Source organism: Bubalus bubalis, chromosome 12, assembly GCF_019923935.1.
Source record: "Bubalus bubalis isolate 160015118507 breed Murrah chromosome 12, NDDB_SH_1, whole genome shotgun sequence".
NCBI classification, from domain to species: domain Eukaryota; kingdom Metazoa; phylum Chordata; class Mammalia; order Artiodactyla; family Bovidae; genus Bubalus; species Bubalus bubalis.
Window position 1 is genome coordinate 28,710,663 of NC_059168.1, and position 15,710 is coordinate 28,726,372.

Sequence of the window (15,710 nt, forward strand, 5' to 3'; positions counted from 1 at the left end):
TGAATATAATATTAAATAACAGTGTAAAAGATATGTAGGCATACAGTTGGATAATGTAGATCATGTCACAGACTATAAAGTATGTTAAAAATATTTTAAAATAATTTTCTAAAAAATCCCAGTGGTTCTCAGATTATTTTAAGGGACTAGAGCTATGACAGCCATGCATCCCTGGATTTCTGGATCAGTCTTTAATATTAAACACTGTATTTTTTTTTTAAGTTATTGAAATGTCGCCAAAATATCAATCAAAAATGGAATCTCCTAAACTGCATCTTGTACTTGACTTTGGCACAGAAATACTTTAGTCAGTCCTGTGTCCCAGTTTTTGTACTGAAACTGAAGAGCTTTCTGTTGAAAAGGTATTATGATTAGTAGTCTAGATAGATTAAACAGTAGAGGAGCGGTTTAGTTGGGTCACATGTTTCCTCTCTGCCCACTATGGCATGCCATGTAGTCTTAAAATTTGTTGAATTTAATTTATTTCTGATAAAGTATGGATTTAGTTCCACTGGAATGAACTCCTGGAAACTATTTCAATGACTTTGTTTTGTGGAAATTTTGTAATAGATACTACTTGGCATTAAGAGGGCCATTGACTACAGTCTTTACTTTGTTAATATATATAAATTTTTTAGTAATGGAATTTGACCTCTCATTTTTCATAATTCTGATTTATAGCTTATCCTGTTAATTATCACTTTTCAACAAAAGCTGTTTAACTTACTACAGTATTATAAAACCAATTTAAATTATGATTGTCCTTCAGGGAAGGAATGACTTTTTAGAAATTTGCTTTGGATAGGTTTAAAGATAATTCTGCAGGCATAGAAATGTGAAAGATCGTTAATGGATGATCTCAATCTAGAATCAATACAATCGAAATTTAACACTTTTTCATAAAAAAGCCCTGTGTAACTTTATATGAAACCATAAAGTAATAGAGTTGTAATTTAGTTCTCAAACGGTTTCAGCTGTATTTCCAAAAATTTAACCAGAAAAACCAAAGAACCTCAAAACTGACATTGTAAATATTAAGAAAGTTGATATGTCTTCCTGATTCTTATATGGACTCTTCTGTGAATCACTATTGGGATTTTCTTCCCACTATTACAGCCACCCACATAGCATTCCCCACATCAAGAAAAAAATCCATTTTCTGTCCCCAGGGAGTATGGAAGCATACTAGTCGTTTAAGTTAGGATATTTTGTCACAATGCAATCTAGCAGCAGCCTTCCACACTAGGAATAGAGAGATCACTAAATTTCATGCTCTATGAAACTGAACCAGAGGTTTAGTGTTAGAAACTGCCTGCTGTCACCTGGCCTGTCATGCAGCTTGTTCGTACAGCTTACAAAGAGCTGTATATGAGAACACGTGGTTTTAAGTTTGGTCGCTTTCTAAAATGAATGGTTATTTTTTTAGGTATAATTTGCTTGTCAAAGAAGTATCTTTAGATAGCTACAAAACGTATCTTATAAACATGGAGATGAGAGATTTCTGTACTTTTTGAATATTACTCGTCTCGTTTCTGCGGTGCTATGGCTTATCATCTTACATACACTAGACCAAGGTCAACAAACTTTTTTTGTAATGAGCCAGATAGAAAATACTTTAGACTTTGTAGGCTACATGTGATCTCTGTTGAATGTTCTTTCTGGGCTTTTTGTTTTTGTTTTTTTTAATCCCTTTAAAAATGTAAAAACCATTCTTAGCTTGAATCTATATACAGAAGCAGGCCACAGGCCAGATTTCCTCCCTGGGCTATAGCCTGCTGACCCCTGCTCTAGATCAGCGCTGTCCAGTAGAAATATAATTTGAACCATGTATGTAATTTAAAATTTTCTAGTGGCCACCTTTAAAAAATAAAAAGAAGCAGATGAAATGAATTCTACTACAATATTTTACCAGTTATATCCAAACTTGTTATTTCAATATGTGGCACTAACCACATTTCAAGGACTCAATAACCACATGTAGCAGACAGCACAGTTCCACACCAGAGCTGTTCAAAGTATGGACCATGAACCCGTGTCAGCCTACAGTTTGTTACCAGTTTTTGACAGGTTAAGTATAGAAATTAAAAACAAGCATTTAAAATATTTTATAGTAATTTAACAGTTACTTTATATCTGTTCAACTAGTAAGAAACTTGGCACTTATATTTCATGTCTTTTTTACATTTCATTTTTAAAGCAATTTTATTATATTTTACAAAAGAATCAGTCTATGAAATTAAAAAGAAACTGCTTTCACTACAGATAATTTAAGAGGCCCCTTCAGTGCTTCTGCAACCAGTTTATGCTGCTGGCTCAAAAATTTGAGGAACCAGTTACCTACGGTGGTAAGGGTAGAGTATGGAGCTGAAAACAGAACAGTGGGCAGTCCGTGTATCAGTCTCCCATGTGTCTTTCACCCTGGGCAGCCTGGAAATGACTGTTCCTTTACCTTGGATAAAACTAGAGGTCAGAGCTGGGAGGAGTTTAAGAAATTTAGTCATAACTAAAGTTGGGATATCTTTCAGAAGTAAGCACCACTTTTGAAACACAGAGACTAAGTGAAAGTAGGAATACTGAAGTTAAGACCTCGCAACCCGCCTTCCCTGTACTCAGAACACGGCAGTCAGGAGTGTATGCCCCACATAGGAGATTGGAGCCTTTCTTTCCAGGATGAACAGCCAGGAGACAAAGCTTACAGATAGTAACTTTTGAGGATTCCCTAATGAAAAACCAACTCATTGTCTCATCACCTTGTAATAAAGCCAACCAGTCAGCAAGCACCACCCCCCTGCCCCCCATCCGCCTCCTCCTCCCCACCCCCCCAGCGAACAAAGCTTCTGATCCACATGTCAGTGCTGATGCATCATCAGACACTACAGAAAGCCTCTGAAGTCAAAAACAAAGACCTAAAGATTTAAGGAGAAAAAAACAATATGCTTAGAAGAAACAGATAAAAATATTTAAAATGTTAAAAGAAGAAAAAAGGAAAACGTTTTAAAATTTTGTATCCTTAGAGAAATGAGGTATTATATCCGGGAAGCTGGAATAGGATGCTATTAAAAAGAACATTCAGAGAACAAGAAAATTTGTCTTGAAAATTAAAACTGTAATACAAAGAACTGGAACCGCACTAGAACTGTTGGATAGTGATGTCAAAGAAATCTACCAGTAGAAAATGAAAAGAAAGACAGTCTTAAAAAGGAGACATATGATAATCAGAAGATGAATCTAATGTCTAGTGAACTTTAGAACTTTAATGAACTTTAAGGAGGGAGGGAGGGAGGGAAGATGATGGAGTAAAAAGAAATTGAAAGGGCCTGGCACAATGAGTGTAAAAAAGGTTCCACACTATACAAAGAAGCTGCAGTGTTTCATGAAATAAAAACAGGTCACATGCAGAAGACTGGGAACTAATATAACATCAGACTTTTCAACAGCCAAATTGAAGCCATTAGAATAGTGGAATAAGGCCCTCAAAATTCTGAGGGTGAATTATTTCCATCCTAGAATGTTGTCAACTGATATGAACACATTATCTAGAAACAGTGAGGAAAACAGCAACAGAAACAGCTTAACAAAATTCAGAGTAACTTTCCTTGACCCCTGGGAGTGGGAATCAAGAATGGAGAGAGTGTATCAGGCAGTACTCCTTTTTGATATAAGCCTTGTAATAGTGTTTGACCTTTGAAACTGTAACTGTATGAATTAGGTAAAAATAAAAAGCAACTTTAAGAAATGAGAAGGAATCCAGGCTAAAAGGGGATAGGATGTTGGAAGAGTACATCTACAAATTCTAGAGTCAACAAAAATGGAGCAGGAATTAGTCCTAAAAATAATAGGGCCATAACTGAAATCTTAATATATAAAGAATAAATGATAAAAACAAAACATGTTCAAATGGTTTAAGACTCAAAAAATGCTTACAAAAGATTTTTTTTACAAGGAGGAAGCAAAATGTTCTGACAGAGTTTAATAGATTTAACAGTCCCATCTAACATTTTATTAGAACATATACCACCTGTCATGCAAATTTCTATGTACTTAACAGTATGCTTTTAATAAAGAGGACTCTCACCATACATTTTATGATTTCAGAGACATAAATTATCTATGTTGGCATTGTCACTATTCCAAGAGCACTGTTAGTTTAAGACCCTTTCTATAGGAAACTAAAGGGAGGATACATAATTCTTCTTAAGAAAGTTCATTTCTCTTGCTCCTAGTCAGCTTCTTGAAAATGGAAGTATTTCTGACAAAGAGATTTAATCGGTTATGGAAAGATCAGCTCTAATGACTCTTATCACTGTTAAAACAAAACTCATTTTTCCAATACTGATTCTGAACTGTGCAGAATAGTACACAATGAGATAGTAAATAAATATGAACAAAAAATTCAGAGGGAAAAGTGCCATAAATATTAAATGTCAAAATAGAAGAAGAAAAAGATTCTGCTGTCAAATATTATTGTGATAAAACCGGTTGAAGTTTAAGTTTAGGCTTTTCTATTTCATCTAATGTTGATTTTTAGGTTACTAAATGAGACAGCATGCCTATAAATGTCATAGTCTTAAAATAATTTACTTGTAAAGTGCCATGAACTGCTTTAGATTTTTTTAAAAGGAGCAAGAATAAAAAACCCAAACTGCATAGTTTTTGCTTTTTAATTACTGTAGTATCATAACTTTTTTCTATTACTCTGTTATTTTCAAGTTTTTCCAGGATTAAGAATCGAGACGCTTACCTTCTATTTAAACATGTATTGTCTTTCTTTTTTCCTGTTTTCTGTTACACTCAAACTACTTCAAAATCACGGAAAAAAATTATGTCATAGGGTGAGGAGGGCAGATTAGGAATTTTTACAAGTGATTGACCTGTAAGGCTTAGATTGCTAGATGAGTGGAGTAGAGTTAGTTGGTAAGTGAAATTAGATGACTGCTTAAAGGTTTTTTAAATTAATTTTGATGTATTACACAAATGTGGTCCTGATGATCACTTTTAAGAAGTTGAATGAAGATGTGTTTCAACAATCAAAACATATTTTCCCTTTATAATACTTGAGGCAGTACCTAAATTATTCAAAGTAAGGAGACAAACCAATGTCATAATGGCCTGATGACTCAGTGGTAAAGAATCCACCTGCAATGCAGGAGATACAGGTTTGATTCTTGGAGATCCCACGGATCGGGAAGATCCCCCGGAGAAGGAAATGGCAACCCACTCCAGTATTCTTTCCTGGGAAATCCCATGGACAGAGGAGCCTGGTGGCCTACAGTCCATGGGGTTGCAAAGTGTCGGACACAACTTAGTGATTACCAACAACAACACATGTGAAAAAGCCACCAGAGTTTAATTAAAAGGGTTTCTTTGCTTTCCTCTGAGTTCTGTATTCTATTTGAAGGGAAGTAGAAAGTGAGGACTTGCTTGAATAATGGTGTCACAGTAGGGTCTCATAACCCTTATCACAGTAATGGGGTGATGTAATGTAAATTTCTGACCAAAACCACTGATGTTTCCCATGAGGAAAAGAGGGATGGGTACGTACTGCCTTTTTTGTTTTCACACACTCCTTTGATTAACTTATTTTCTTCTTTTTCTATTTTTTGTCTTTAGGTCTTATAATCAATGGATAAAGTGGGGAAAATGTGGAATAACTTCAAGTACAGGTGTCAGAATCTCTTTGGTCACGAGGGAGGAAGCCGTAGTGAAAATGTGGATATGAACTCCAACAGATGTTTGTCTGTCAAAGAGAAAAACATCAGTTTAGGAGACTCAGCTCCTCAGCAGCAAAGCAGTCCCTTAAGAGAAAACGTTGCCTTACAACTAGGGTTAAGCCCTTCAAAGAATTCTTCAAGGAGAAACCAAAACTGTGCCGCTGAAATTCCTCAGATTGTTGAAATAAGCATTGAAAAGGATAATGACTCCTGTGTCACCCCAGGAACAAGACTTGCAAGAAGAGATTCCTACTCTCGACATGCTCCTTGGGGTGGGAAGAAGAAACATTCCTGTTCTACAAAGACACAGAGTTCACTGGATACGGATAAAAAGTTTGGTAGAACTCGAAGTGGACTTCAAAGGAGAGAGCGGCGGTACGGCGTCAGCTCCGTGCACGACATGGACAGTGTGTCCAGCAGGACTGTAGGAAGTCGCTCTCTGAGACAGAGGTTGCAGGATACTGTGGGCTTGTGTTTTCCCATGAGAACTTACAGCAAGCAGTCAAAGCCCCTATTTTCTAATAAAAGAAAAATACATCTTTCTGAATTAATGCTTGAGAAATGCCCTTTTCCTGCTGGCTCAGATTTGGCCCAAAAATGGCATTTGATTAAGCAGCATACAGCCCCTGTGAGCCCACATTCAACATTTTTTGATACATTTGATCCATCCTTGGTTTCTACAGAAGATGAAGAAGATCGGCTTCGAGAGAGAAGGCGGCTTAGTATTGAAGAAGGGGTAGACCCCCCACCCAACGCACAAATACATACATTCGAAGCCACTGCACAGGTTAACCCATTATATAAACTGGGACCAAAGTTAGCTCCTGGAATGACTGAAGTAAATGGGGACAGTTCTGTAGTTCCACAAGCTAATTGTGACTCAGAAGAGGACACAACCACGCTGTGTTTGCAGTCACGGAGGCAGAAGCAACGTCAGGTGTCTGGAGACAGCCATGCCCACATTAGCAGACAGGGAGCCTGGAAAGTCCACACGCAGATTGATTACATACACTGCCTCGTGCCGGACTTGCTCCAGATCACAGGTAATCCCTGTTACTGGGGAGTGATGGACCGCTACGAAGCAGAAGCCCTTCTGGAAGGGAAACCTGAAGGTACATTTTTGCTCAGGGACTCTGCACAAGAGGACTACCTCTTCTCTGTGAGCTTCCGTCGCTACAACAGGTCCCTGCATGCCCGAATTGAACAGTGGAATCACAACTTTAGTTTCGATGCCCATGACCCATGTGTGTTTCACTCCTCCACTGTAACAGGACTTCTGGAACATTACAAAGACCCCAGCTCTTGCATGTTTTTTGAACCATTGCTTACAATATCACTAAACAGGACTTTCCCTTTTAGCCTGCAGTACATCTGCCGTGCAGTCATCTGCAGATGCACGACGTATGATGGAATTGATGGGCTCCCTTTACCATCGATGTTACAGGATTTTTTAAAAGAGTATCATTATAAACAGAAAGTTAGAGTTCGCTGGCTAGAACGAGAACCAGTCAAAGCAAAGTAAACCCTCCTGTCCCAAAGGGCATTAACTAGATCTGCTTTTTTGTGCATCAGGCAGTATACCTATAGCAAGCACACATATCAGTGTTAGGTTTCTTCAGTACAGTATGCAAGCGTAGTGTTAGTATCTGTCAGGTGCAATCTGCTGTTACTTTTACTCAGTAAATGTGGTGCCTATTGAGAAAACGGGGGATAGAGCTACAGGTATTCAGTAAGGCTGCAGAAACATTCTGCCGATTTAGCTGACAGTTTGGCTTTTAATGGCTGTAGTAACTGAGTGAAGCAACTCTGGGGCATTTGCTATGAAGAATTGTATTTCTTACTGAAGAACAAATTATTAATATTGAATGAGTATTTCAACAGTATGACTAATGTTTGAAATTATTATTTTTTCTAAGAATTTTTCTATAACCTTCCAAAAGTAGTGATGTTTATAGTTACTATAAGTCAAGTTTGGAAGTCCAAAAACATAAAGACTGCCTTCCTTTTAGAAAAAAAATAAAAATGCAATTTTCTGGCCACAAGGGCATAGTGCAGTTCACGTAAGTGTTGATATAGTTTATAGTCAGTCTCCTTTTCTCTTCTGCAAAAGGTACTGTTAAGTAAACCAGGTTTTCTAAGTAGTAGTTCTTAAAATTTCAGACTTATAAAAAGTTGGTAGTAGAATTTTATTTAAGGCCGTAGGTATTCATTTTTAAATGAGTGCTTTAACTTAAAGAGCATTGGAAATAGCTGCTGCAAGGTAGGCCTGCGTGTGATTTTTTTTAAGTTGACACGTGCAGTCGAGTTGCTGGTTCGTTAAAGTTGGATCTTTTTCTATGCCCATGATGAGTTTGTGAACCATGAAGAAAGTGAGACGAGAAGATACCCAGACAAGTCAGAGGATACTAACTCCAGTGGTTGCTGGTCGTTGAAATTATTGTTAAACTGTAACTCATAATTTGGATGGCAGTATTTATCTCTTTGTTGTAAACTCTCATAGCTGAATTGCTTAAGTACAAGTTATAGAATTTCAGTGCACTTAATTTTTAATGGAAAATCTGAAACCTAAATTGCTGATTTAAAAGGTACTGTACAACCATTGTATCTGTAAATAACTTTACTTAGCACCTTTTTGTCACTTAGAATAGTATGCAATACTACTTGAGTGAGCTATTTTGGACGTAATACCAAGTTCTAGTGTTTGCTTCTTAGTATTGAACCGAATTTACAGTCTGTCTTAGACATTTTGCACTAAAGTAGTCAAATCTGTTCTTGTGTCTTTCTGTTAATGTGCTCTGTACCACTGGTGAGTGCTCCCTAGTTTCCTTACCTGCTGCTACAGAAAGTTATTTTACATCCCAATGGCTTTCGCCAAGGCCACAAAAAAGAAAAGCTATATTTGTATGCAACACTAACCCTTTGACTGCTAATGTATGTTTCTGCTTGCTGTGCCTTGTTACGGCTGCTTTTTTGTGCTAATAAAGTATGTTTGGTGTTCTCCTTGTATATCTGCTGTTTTATACATTTGCAACAATTTCTCTTGTAAATGGAATGGTTTGGGGTTTTTAAATAAGCATTACCTGGCAACCTACTACAGTTAATGCAGAATTACTGAACAGTCTAATATTGACTTATTCCAAGTAAGCTAATTCTAAATTTAATTCTGTACATCTTTCCAATCATAATCACATATACTGTGGAACAGTATCTCTCTAGTTACTGAAAATTACTGTATAGTTTAGGTTATAACAGAAAATGAACAGAGAAATAGTGACTAAACCTATTGATTTCTCTGCTTATAAGTGAAAGATTGAAACTATCAATGACATGTTATAGTAAATGAATATCTGTAGCCTCCTGCATCAGAAGCAAGTTAAATGAAGTCTTGTGAATTAATAACAGTAGCACCATTTATTGGTTTGGGGACCATTTTAATTAATAATAAATGCCCAAAATGTAGACACTTTAACCAAAGACATGTCCATTTTAAAGCAAAATGGGGATTGAAGGGACTTACAATCCTGTCCTTTCTAATAGAAGTCCCTGAAGAACAAATACCAAAGTGTTTGAGAACGTCATCCAAACCTACTTTAAAGCATTATGTGCAATTAAGTTGTTATGACATAATGACATTGCAGAATTGTTGGGTCCGTTTTCTTGAACTTACAATGTACCTGAAAAATAAACCTCTTGGGGAAATAAAGAGTTCATACTGATTATTGGAGAAAGACTATATATGCAAGCAAGATCTTGTTTTAAAGAGGTAACTTGAAACTCCAAGAAAGCACTTGATGTTTTATATGCTTGTAGGAAATTGATGTTTTAATTGTAGTTTTATAGAAAGTATTAATGCTTTTATGTATTTCAGAAATTTCTTATGTTAAATGGAAATTGTTTTAAATGTGTAAATATTTGAGTTTATGTAAGCATGTATACACTGTGCTAAAAGTCACTTATGTTTCAGTTTGTGTGTAATATTCATATGCAACTTTTGGTTTAAATTTTTTTCTTAAAAAAATTAGTGGCTTACATTTTAAAAAAAGAAAAATCACCAGCATGAAACTGCACCTAAGTCTATATTCACTGTGTCTTTTTCTGAATCCCACTGTAGTCTGTCAACTAAATTTATGTTTTCATGGGTTTTTTGAAGTGCATTTTAATACAAACTAGGAAATTCTTTAGAAGTTTAGAGACTTCATATAGAAGTAATTATAATTAACCCAAAGAAAGATTGCTCTGGTTCATATACATTCTCATTCTTAAGTTCATTATCCATTCATTCATATTCTCTATATACATACATACATATGTGTTTATGATGTTAATATTACTTTCAGCATTAATATTGACATCCGATTCAAAATCATTTAAAGGCCTTTATATATATATATATATATTTATATAAAGGTCATATATATATATATATATACTCTATCCTTGTACCATTCAGATTTGATTATCTGCACCTGAAGTTTAGACTTATAACTATAATCTTGTTTGTAGTACCTTGTAAAGAGAAAGCATTCATTAGTATTTCCTTTACTGGCTAAACACAGTAAAGATTCTTTGAAGAAACAGCTTGATTTAAATATAGTTATTAAGAGTCATAATTAAATTTATATTTCTTATACAAAAGTTGAGCCCAAATAATCACACTTCACAAACTGATGTGTGTTCTTATGGTCCATGAGAAGATTTATATAAAATTTATAGTGGCTTGAACCATAAAAATTGATACTTGAATTCTAAGATTCATTTTGACAAAATTCAAAGTTTATGAACATTTTAATTTGACGTTTTGACTTTGTTGCTGGTCATTTTCATCCTAAGTTTTCTCTTGCTCCATATCACTAAATATTAGTTTGGTAAGTTTTATTGAGATTGGTCTTAGATCCTTTATTTTTATAACAAAAAAAGCTATAAAGTTGCTTCTTGGTAGTGGCAGAGTCTGGAGTGAGTCGGAACTCTCCTTGGAAACATGCAGAGCCTGTGTTCATCTATGGGAGTATGTTAAGTGTTCACTCGGGGCAGATCACATGAGTTCCTTCATATTCTGCACCACAGCACATACAGTTTAACCTAGATGAAATCAGATAAACATGCACAGTAAGGGCTGGCTTAAAGGTGAGAAATATTACTTCCAAAGGAAGCAATACTCCGTGGTGTATAAAAACTACATATCTAGGCTCATGTTTTGTTTCATATTTTTGCAACAGCCAAATACAGAACATAGACTTTCACAATGTGGTATATTTCTAAGGAGGTTTGGGATGGAGTTTTTGTGGGAGGTGGTTGGTGGTTTGGAGCAGGGGGGCGGGGTGTTAATGAATTGTCCTTACAAAATAAGGATCAGTTGGAACAACTTTCCATACCCAGAAAGCTTGATTAAATATTAAGACTCATTTCAGCTATTCATTCAACAAATACTCATTGAAGACCCATGTGCGTCCATCACCATTTTAGTGATGGGCACACACTGGGTTATCAGACAAAGTTATAGGGTCATTGGGGAATGGTGACCTTGAGTGATGAGAAGAAAATCACCAATATCAAAAGTATTTCGATGAACAATAAAACTAAAGATCTGAAAGCAGGAATGAGCTTTTATACTGGAAAAGAATGCTAGTAAGCCAAGTCTAGTGAGTATGGTGGGAAATGGTAGGTGATAAGGTTGTAGAGATTGACAAGGGCCTGACCACTTAGGGCTATGGGTCCAAAGTAAGGAATCTAAATTTTATTCTGAGTCTGATGGTAATAAGGGGGTGACATGGTCTGCCTTATAGTCCTTTAATAGATGGAGAACAAGCTGCAGTGGGGCAAAATTGTAGTCATCTAGAGATGGTGAGAGCCTAGATTGGAGTGGTTGTCATAGGGAGGAGTCTTGTTGGAAAAAAACAGGATTTGGTGATAGGTTGGATGTGAAGAAAGAAGGAATCAAAGATGACTGATTTTGAACAAAGGATGGTGATGCTATGATTTTAGAATAACATTGGAGGAGCAAATTGGAGAGTATAAGTCAAATCTTGACCTTGGGTATGTTGAATTTTGAAATTACTATTAATTATCTTAGTGGAGACATTGGGATGTATGAATTACTATTAGTTATCTCAGTGGAGACATTGGGATGTCTGGATGTAGAGTTAAGGAGGAAAAGAAAATATGGGGCAGTGCTATATGAATAATACTTAAAACTACAGGACAGGATGGCAAGAGCTAGGCATTTTGCAGGGGTTAAGTATTTCTTTGGAAAAAGTGAAAGTGTTAGTTGCTCAGTCATGCCTGACTCTGTGAGACCCTATGGACTGTAGCCCACCAGGCTCATCTGTCCATGGAATTCTCAAGGCAAGAACACTGGAGTGGGTAGCCTTTCCCTTCTCCAGGGGATCTTCCCAACCCAGGGATCGAACCAGGATCTCCTGCGTTACAGGCTGATTCTTTACCATCTGAGCCACAAGGGAAGCAAGTGTTTCTTTGGGAGAAGTAATTAATGGCAGTACTTACCTTAATTTGTCAATTCAAGATTCTGTATCATTAACTTTTGTTTTTTAAGCCATGTACTTTGAATAGAGGACTTGCGCTTCAACAATTTTTCAAATACTGGAATCGTAAGCCATGTCAAATTAGTTGTCATGTTTTCCATGTCAAGTTAATATATCTTTTTTTTAGTACAAGTGTTTATATGAAAAAGCAAGTTCATTATGGAATATTTAGAAAATACTAAGAATTGGTACCTCAGATGGGACTTTCCTGGCAGTTCAGTGGTTAAGACTCCATTTCCCAGTGCAGGGTGGGCACAGGTTTAATCCCTGGTTGGGAAACTAAGATCCCACATGCTGCACAGTGTAGTCTAAAAACTTTTAAAAATAATCAGGACCACAGAAAAATCCGTATTACCATTTCCTCTACCATCATCAACCCTGACCTTGACTCTCCCAACTCCCATTTTGTAGAGGTAACTGCTATTAACATTGTTTTTCTCTTCCAATATTATCCATGCATTTCTAACAAAAGATGAAAGTTTTTGAAATATGGATAAAGATAGATGATAACATACCAAGAGAGGAAGAGAGTTGTGGACCTTGAATCACTTTTAGGGCATACTCAGATATGGTCCAGATTTTACTCTCTACCTGATTCAGTGTGGACCTAACTTGCTTCAGATTTTTGAGACAGGTCATTCAATGGTTAGAGTAACTGACACTGCTAAGCCCCAGTCACTGATGGTTTCTTGAAATGTCAGTAGAAGATGAGAATCTTCATCTCATAGAACTTTTAAACTAATGGGGACAGAGGCAAGTGTATAAATATGGAGTGATGAAAATAGACTAATGAAAAAGTAATTTAGCAGAAACGTTGCATGCTTGATAAGGAAAAATAGAAAAGTGACCCACTTGGAAGCAGGGTGATTTGGTGTCTTAGGTTTATTTCATCACAAGAATGTCTAAGAAATTGATTACCAGATAGTGGAGAAGTTAGGTGTGACAGTGTACTGGTAAGTAGCAACTGATAAAGGCAGGGTGAGGTAGAAGAATCTGTTGAGTGTAACTTTTGGATATACTAGACCGAAGAGTCTGAATCTATCTAGGTTCATAGCAAGGTAGAATTAAAGATTAAGAGATTATGCCAGCAGCTGTAAAATGGATTATAACCAAGAGAGACTGGAGAAAGGATGCCCTGTGAAATTTGCCTGGGTCCCTTAATACCACTGGCATTAAGCTGAGGAGCACATCTGAAAGAGACTGGCAAAGGGGCAGGGGAACCCCACCATTTTTGCTTGCCTAGAAGATTGTTAGGTATGTCATAATTTCTCCAAATGTAAGCAAATTATAGGAAAGCCAAGCTAGTATCTCCCATTTAATATGAGTATGTATCCTGTTTTTAAATAAAATATGGATAGTGTATTTTTGAAAGGCACATTTTTAATGCAAAAAAGTAATATTTAGGGGAAAGTTCATCACTCTTAGCTTTATATAAAGAATAGAAAAATTATGTAAAATCTAAACAAAAATTTTTTTCAACCTGACAAAAATGCTGAGAACAGGCAGCAAAATAAGATTTAAGAGGGAGTTACTGAATTTAAACCCCCCCAAAAGCTATTCTAATTGATGGGACTTTTCTCATTTTTAATTTTAGTAAGTGAAGACTGCATCAAGTTCTTATTTTAGTACTCAGGGTTATATTTATATGGCACCCCACTCCAGTACTCTTGCCTGGAAAATCCATGGATGGAGGAGCCTGGAAGGCTGCAGTCCATGGAGTTGCTAGGAATAGGACACAACTGAGCGACTTCACTTTCACTTTTCACTTTCATGCACTGGAGAAGGAAATGGCAACCCACTCCAGTGTTCTTGCCTGGAGAATCCCAGGGACGGGGGAGCCTGGTGGGCTGCCGTCTATGGGGTCACACAGAGTCGGACATGACTGAAGTGACTTAGCAGCAGTACTTACTTTCTGATACTTCTTTCTCTAAAAAAGTATTTCTTATTTTTAACTAGAACCCCGAGAGTTTAGGGTATTTTTTAAACACTACAACTTAGCATTACACTGAACAGTCTAATATGTTCTCATCTGTCTTAAAATGCATACAGTTATGCACCTAATCCTACTTTTTATTGGCTTCTGTTAAAGATGAACTACTTTAATAGTTTTTGTAAACACTTGAATATATTTTTAAAATTGAACTGGAATAATTTATCTAATTTTATAAATATTTCAAGGTGCCCTTGAGTGTAATAGAGGAAATGTTGAATTTTAATGACATTATATAGGAATAGAGAAAAATTTTAGTATATAGTAGTAGTTACAAGACTGAATGATAAAATTTGCAAACTGTATTTTAAAATATCTTTTAGCAATTCTATCTGAGTAATAATAGGATTAGAAAACTAAAATTAATTTCTAAAATTTGGCTATACTAAATTTCCATCCTTCAAGTAGGTAATCTGAGAGGCAGTGTATCGGTGACATGAACAAAATAAATGTTAAGGGTCTACATTTAATCTATGAATTCTGTCAGAGCCTGGGTGATGTACCTAAAATAATCCTAGAGGGGAAGCCATCAGAACAGCCTCCTGGCCCAAAAAACAAACCATATATAACCTGATGCAGCAGATGAATTATTGTGTAATACAGAAGATTTACTTGAGCTGCTGTGTCTAATCCTCTGCTTGTCTTGATACTTGACTTAGAGGGGTTAAGTACGTGTCCAGAGTCACAGAGACAGTGAATGTTGGAGTTAGGTGTCAAACGTGAGTTGAGGCCAGAACCTAAGTGCTTATCAGTGATACCTTAATTTTCTGGATCCTAATTTTGTGAACCAAATTTCTTCCAGTACTTTGTCCCTTATTTTCATGTCAAGGGAACAATAGATTTTCAACAACTGATAAAAATAGATTCTAGACCACTCATAAAAGTGTTGAAGCAATAGGCCCCTGAAAGCAAAGTCGCTCAGTCGTGTCCGACTCTTAGCGACCCATGGACTGCAGCCCACCAGGCTCCCCCGTCCCTGGGATTCTCCAGGCAAGAACACTGGAGTGGGTTGCCATTTCCTTCTCCAATGCATGAAAGTGAAAAGTGCAAGTGAAGTCACTCAGTCAAGTGTGACTCCTTGTGACCCCATGGACTGTGGCCTACCAGGCTCCTCCGTCCATGGGATTTTCCAGGCAGTAGGCCCCTAGAATTCCTTAATTCCTACTCCAGTTCATTATCTAAGGAGTCTTCCATTTCTCCAACTTTTTCTAGCACTGCTGTCCCCCTTGCTCCCTTCTCTCCTGTCAAGCTGGCTTCTTACAGTGGCCTCAACACTCCAATATCTTTCCAACCTGAGGACTTTTGCACTTGTTGCTCCCTCCTGAAATTCTCACCTTCACAGTCTTCCACATAGCAGTATAGGTTCTTTTCATTCTTTATCTCTTAAGCTTAAATGTCACCTCCTCAGAGAGACCTGATCATGTCATTTAAAGGAGATCACACGCAGAGACAAAAAACAAAACCCAATGA

The 15,710-nt window shown here is 36.7% G+C and overlaps 1 protein-coding gene and 1 long non-coding RNA gene across 6 annotated transcripts in view; one reads left to right on the forward strand and one right to left on the reverse strand.

The window, feature by feature from the left end:
- Nucleotides 1-9,778, forward strand: part of SOCS5 (suppressor of cytokine signaling 5) — a 68,579-nt gene extending 58,801 nt beyond the window's left edge. For all 5 annotated transcript variants that reach the window (XM_006054794.4, XM_006054793.4, XM_006054792.4 and 2 more), the window contains exon 2: nt 5,611-9,778. In XM_006054794.4, coding sequence (XP_006054856.1) covers nt 5,623-7,233 — 1,611 coding nt within the window. In that variant the 5' untranslated portion in view covers nt 5,611-5,622 and the 3' untranslated portion in view covers nt 7,234-9,778. The remainder of the gene's footprint in view (nt 1-5,610) is intronic.
- A 699-nt stretch (nt 9,779-10,477) lies between these two features.
- Nucleotides 10,478-15,710, reverse strand: part of LOC123328463 — a 64,577-nt gene continuing 59,344 nt past the window's right edge. Inside the window, exon 2 of the long non-coding RNA XR_006543295.2 lies at nt 10,478-10,790. This is a non-coding gene — a long non-coding RNA (uncharacterized LOC123328463). The remainder of the gene's footprint in view (nt 10,791-15,710) is intronic.